Below are 4,011 nucleotides of genomic sequence, written 5' to 3' on the forward strand. Positions count from 1 at the left end.
TTACATCAATTAGCTTGTGGGCCTACATATTTATTTGTCTTAAATTTTTTACTTGTCCAGCGCCAGCGCTAATGCACCAAGAATCAAGTGATGAATATGCCACCTTCTGCGTTTTAGAGGCGGGCCACGGAGTCGAAACTTTAAACGTAAAAAACTCGTTAAGTAAGTTTAGTTAGAGGCAGGGTACAGAACGGAAACCCGCAAAAACGACTCTTTTCAGTTTTTTTTTTGTATACCCGGCGAATGATATCTTCTTGTTGCTTATATTTAAGGTGGGTACTGCACATCTTTTTTTACTCGACTGAACGTCATGTTGATACGACCTACAATCTTCTCCATTGGCACGTTTTTTACACTGCTGAGACAGGAATTCCTATCTGAGTAACGATTCATAATTTTTAGTACGCCAAACACCATTCACTATTTTTCTCTTGCTAAGGACAATTCATTGATAGGTGACAGAAGTAAAGAACAATTAAAACAATTGAAAAAGTTTATTGTGGTTACTTATCGTCCTTAAATTAACAATCATCTCGTACGATCATCTAATTCAAAGTCAGATTCATCGGATAAAGTAAAAATTGCCAAACGATTTTTTTCAACCGCTTCGTGATTAAAATCTCCGGAAGAATAGACAGCTTCCTCCGCTTGCAAAGGATCCTTGTCATCTTGTAATAAACTTCCACCATGATACTCGACGAAACAATTCCTTTTCTTTGATAGGCAGAGAAACACTTTGCATTGAGTGCAGCGAGAAAAAGGTCGGGACTCCCTTTTGCACTCAGTTGTTGCCTGGCACCACTCACATCTTCCTCTCTTTTCGTCGAAAATTGGTAGATGAAGTCCGACAGCACTGAAACGTAGTTCATCTCGAACACTCAGTCTGCTTTTGCGGCGCTTAGGCCCTGGAGTTGGCATGGGATGAAGGATGGGCATCGAACGACCTTTTTGACCAGCTTGGAATGTTTCGGAGTTAAGGCCGTAGGTCAAAAGCCCAAGCGTAACGCGGCGCTTGAACTGGAGAAGATCCATACACGACTCATTTTTCAGAAATTTTTCCTGTGTTACTTCATCCTCTTTGGTCTATAAAAGACAAGAAAAAATCAGTTGTTGTGTAAGCAAAGAAAACTATAATTTTGACAATTTCAAACTCACCAGGTCACAGAAGCATATCCAACTATTGACTAGGCACGTTTCCATGAGAGAGTAGAAGAGCCGGTGCCACCATTTCTTTGATTTTCGGTCTCTCTCGTAGAGGGAACGCAGTTGGTTCGCCGTGTCTACTCCGCCCATATTATCGATATACTCGGCGATTGCTTTGGGACAAGTTTTCATTCGGAATGAACCGTCGCTCTGCTTCGTTTTGACCTCAACAATCTCTGAGCCGTGAAAGTTGGAAACTAGACGAAACGACTTAATGTCTCTCCAGATAAAGAGACCTTTTTGGCATGTTCCCGGCTCACCACCGAACTTGGCTACAAATTCGCCCGGCTTCAGGTTCGACTCTTTCTTCTTCATGATCGGTTGGTTCAAACGACTTGGAAGAATAGTCCCAACAGCATTAATCCCCTTCCTGTTGAGCTTGTCCAAAAGGCTTATGCTTGTAAAAAACTGATCGAGGGTAACTACATGTCCCTGCTCTGTAAGGGTCCGACAGAGATCGAGAACAACTCTCTCCACCGCCTCGTTGTTTCGATTTGTTTGCGTTGCACCCAACTGAGACCCGCGATAGATCCCGAGCATATAAGTGTACCCTTGAGTGCAGCAACGACTCCAAATTTTGAATCCTCTCTTAATCGTCTTGCCTTTCAATGTCTGCCTAAGCATCGAGTGGCCTTTGTACTTTACCATGCTCTCGTCGATGCTTTGCCACCTGGGAGGCTTGCGACACTCATTGAAACGAACATTGAGTATGTCGACCAACGGTTGGATCTTTTGAATAGAATCACGCCGTACCGTCAACTGTTCCTCATCGTGTAACTCACCCGTATTTGCACAAGCTATATGTTTGGAAATGAATTTAAACCGCTCACGCGTCATCGCTTGTTGAACAATTCCTAGACCAAAACCGGAGTCAGGTTGACGTTCCCAAAACATTGACAGCTCCGGTAGACGATGATAACCGATCAGGAACTGTATGCCGAGGAACGCACAAAGTTCGTGTCTGGTGACTAAGCCATCTATTGGCATTTCGGGCTTTTTCTTGCCTTCAGGCTTGCCTCCAATTTTTCGAGACGGCGGCCTGCCTTTTAAGTCGTATCTCCAGGAGCTGCGGATATAGCTATTGGTTGCTTCTAGCAAAAAGTCCAAAGTACTACATCCACCGAGCATTTGCATGAAAACGTTGATGGGAGCAAATGTTGGATTGAATTCAGATAACACTGTGCCTTCAGGTGCAACTGGAGCAAACTTGATCGCTTTCTCTTGGTACATCAACTCCGGTACATCATCATCAACTCTAGACTGTCTCCAAACGCTCCAATGTCTGACTTCCTTCCAATTACGATTAATGGCTTTCTGATGAGCGATCTTTTTGGCATCAGCCCTATTCCGCGTGTTTAGTTTCAAAGGTTCAGAGTTCATTCGTTTGGCCAACATAGACGGGTGTGCTGTAAGCACCCGTGGTCCACGACATTTCAAAGTCGCATACCTGAGACCGATCTTTTTTCCTGAAAAGTACCGTGGTGCTTCGACTTCGTGATCGACGGTTTCAGAAGTAGACCCTTCTTTGGCTGAAGAGTGAATCTGTTTCGGTGATGTGGAGCAACTTGGTAGACTATCATCCATCGTCTTTCTTCTTTTCGTCGGCCAAACCGGAGGTAAATTTATACGTTCCACTGTGAAGTGTGAGCGTTTTGTGACAATGGGCTCTTCTTCCGCATCGCAGGTCCAAGCAGTTTGTTCATGTTCTTCGGCAATCTGCTCCTCCACTGCAACCGGCTCCTCTTGATCATATTGAGAATAGATCGTTTCTGTATCACTATTGATAAACGACTCTTCTCTCTCATGTTTTCGTTCCTTTTCTTCTTTTATTCGCAATATATTCAACGGAGATGATTCCACGGCTTTAGAAATTGAAAGTGATTTAGCCTCCAATTTCTTACAATTTGTGTTTTTTTTCTTCTTCTTATCTTTGTTCATTTTTATTCAACCTGTAAATGCACAGTCGAATAAACGGGACCTATTAGTTTTCTTGTAATTGCCAATAGGATTACATATTCACTATCGATATCTTTTCATTCAGTTACGGAACAGTATAATCCCGAAGTTTTTTATCAAATTTGTTGTCATGGGTGTCTACGAGATGGCGCGTTCCGTTAATGGAACCAAAAATGCGTAAAAAAATGGAGAAAAACCATAACAAGACTTTATGGATGAGACATTATGAGAGTTAATTCATGGGTGGCATTGTAATACTTAAGTTAATCCTCATTATTCGCTTTGACTGACTATGGGAAAATTTAACGCCTTATTCGCACTGGAAAAATTAATAATTTTTTTACATTTTTTCCGTATGGGAAATGCATCGTTAAAATAATATCAGGGACTTTTCAGCATTGCCAGGTCTGAAATTCCCAGCTTTCTGCAACCATAAATATTTGGGGAAAGGGATAGAGATCCTCAACAATCGATACATCTGGACACAGACTAAGAGGGTAAAGACCACGATCGCCTATAAACCCCTTGACGACATGCACGTCCTATGCCGTATGGTGGCGCGTCGATCAACTATTCTGATTGGAATTGCATGTTCCTCTCGTCTCCCTACTGACGGTGAGTCTTTACACACCGTAATTTTTAAATTAAACCAAGTTACAAATAAATTTTGTTTTGAGTTGTAAATTTATCTTAGATATTACCCATATTGTGTAATTTATTTCATATTTTTATGTCTTCTCTACACATGAACTATAAAATACGTTAAGAACCCCCCCTTTTCCCATTTTCAGGCCGGTGAAAACAGCGATGAAAGATTTATAGAAATAGGCCATACCCATGGTCTGTAGGGCT

At 41.9% G+C, this 4,011-nt stretch overlaps 1 protein-coding gene across 1 annotated transcript; it reads right to left on the bottom strand.

The window, feature by feature from the left end:
- Window positions 1–479: 479 nt before the first annotated feature.
- LOC124201184 lies at window positions 480–3,686 on the bottom strand. Its single transcript, XM_046597677.1, has 2 exons — window positions 1,156–3,686; window positions 480–1,083 (listed from the first exon to the last, which is right to left on the bottom strand). Exons 1-2 carry the CDS (start codon window positions 3,139–3,141, stop codon window positions 529–531), a joined length of 2,541 nt encoding a protein of 846 aa, XP_046453633.1. The 5' UTR covers window positions 3,142–3,686; the 3' UTR covers window positions 480–528.
- Window positions 3,687–4,011: the final 325 nt, after the last annotated feature.

The sequence above is a fragment of the Daphnia pulex genome, chromosome 8 (genome assembly GCF_021134715.1).
Source record: "Daphnia pulex isolate KAP4 chromosome 8, ASM2113471v1".
NCBI lineage: Eukaryota > Metazoa > Arthropoda > Branchiopoda > Diplostraca > Daphniidae > Daphnia > Daphnia pulex.

Excerpts from the sequence above, each read along its gene's own strand:
- LOC124201184 (XM_046597677.1), bottom strand. The coding sequence starts at position 3,141 with ATGAACAAAGATAAGAAGAAGAAAAAAAACACAAATTGTAAGAAATTG. Across the intron at positions 1,084-1,155 it reads GGATATGCTTCTGTGACCTG|ACCAAAGAGGATGAAGTAAC; the intron begins GTGAGTTTGAAA and ends TGTCTTTTATAG.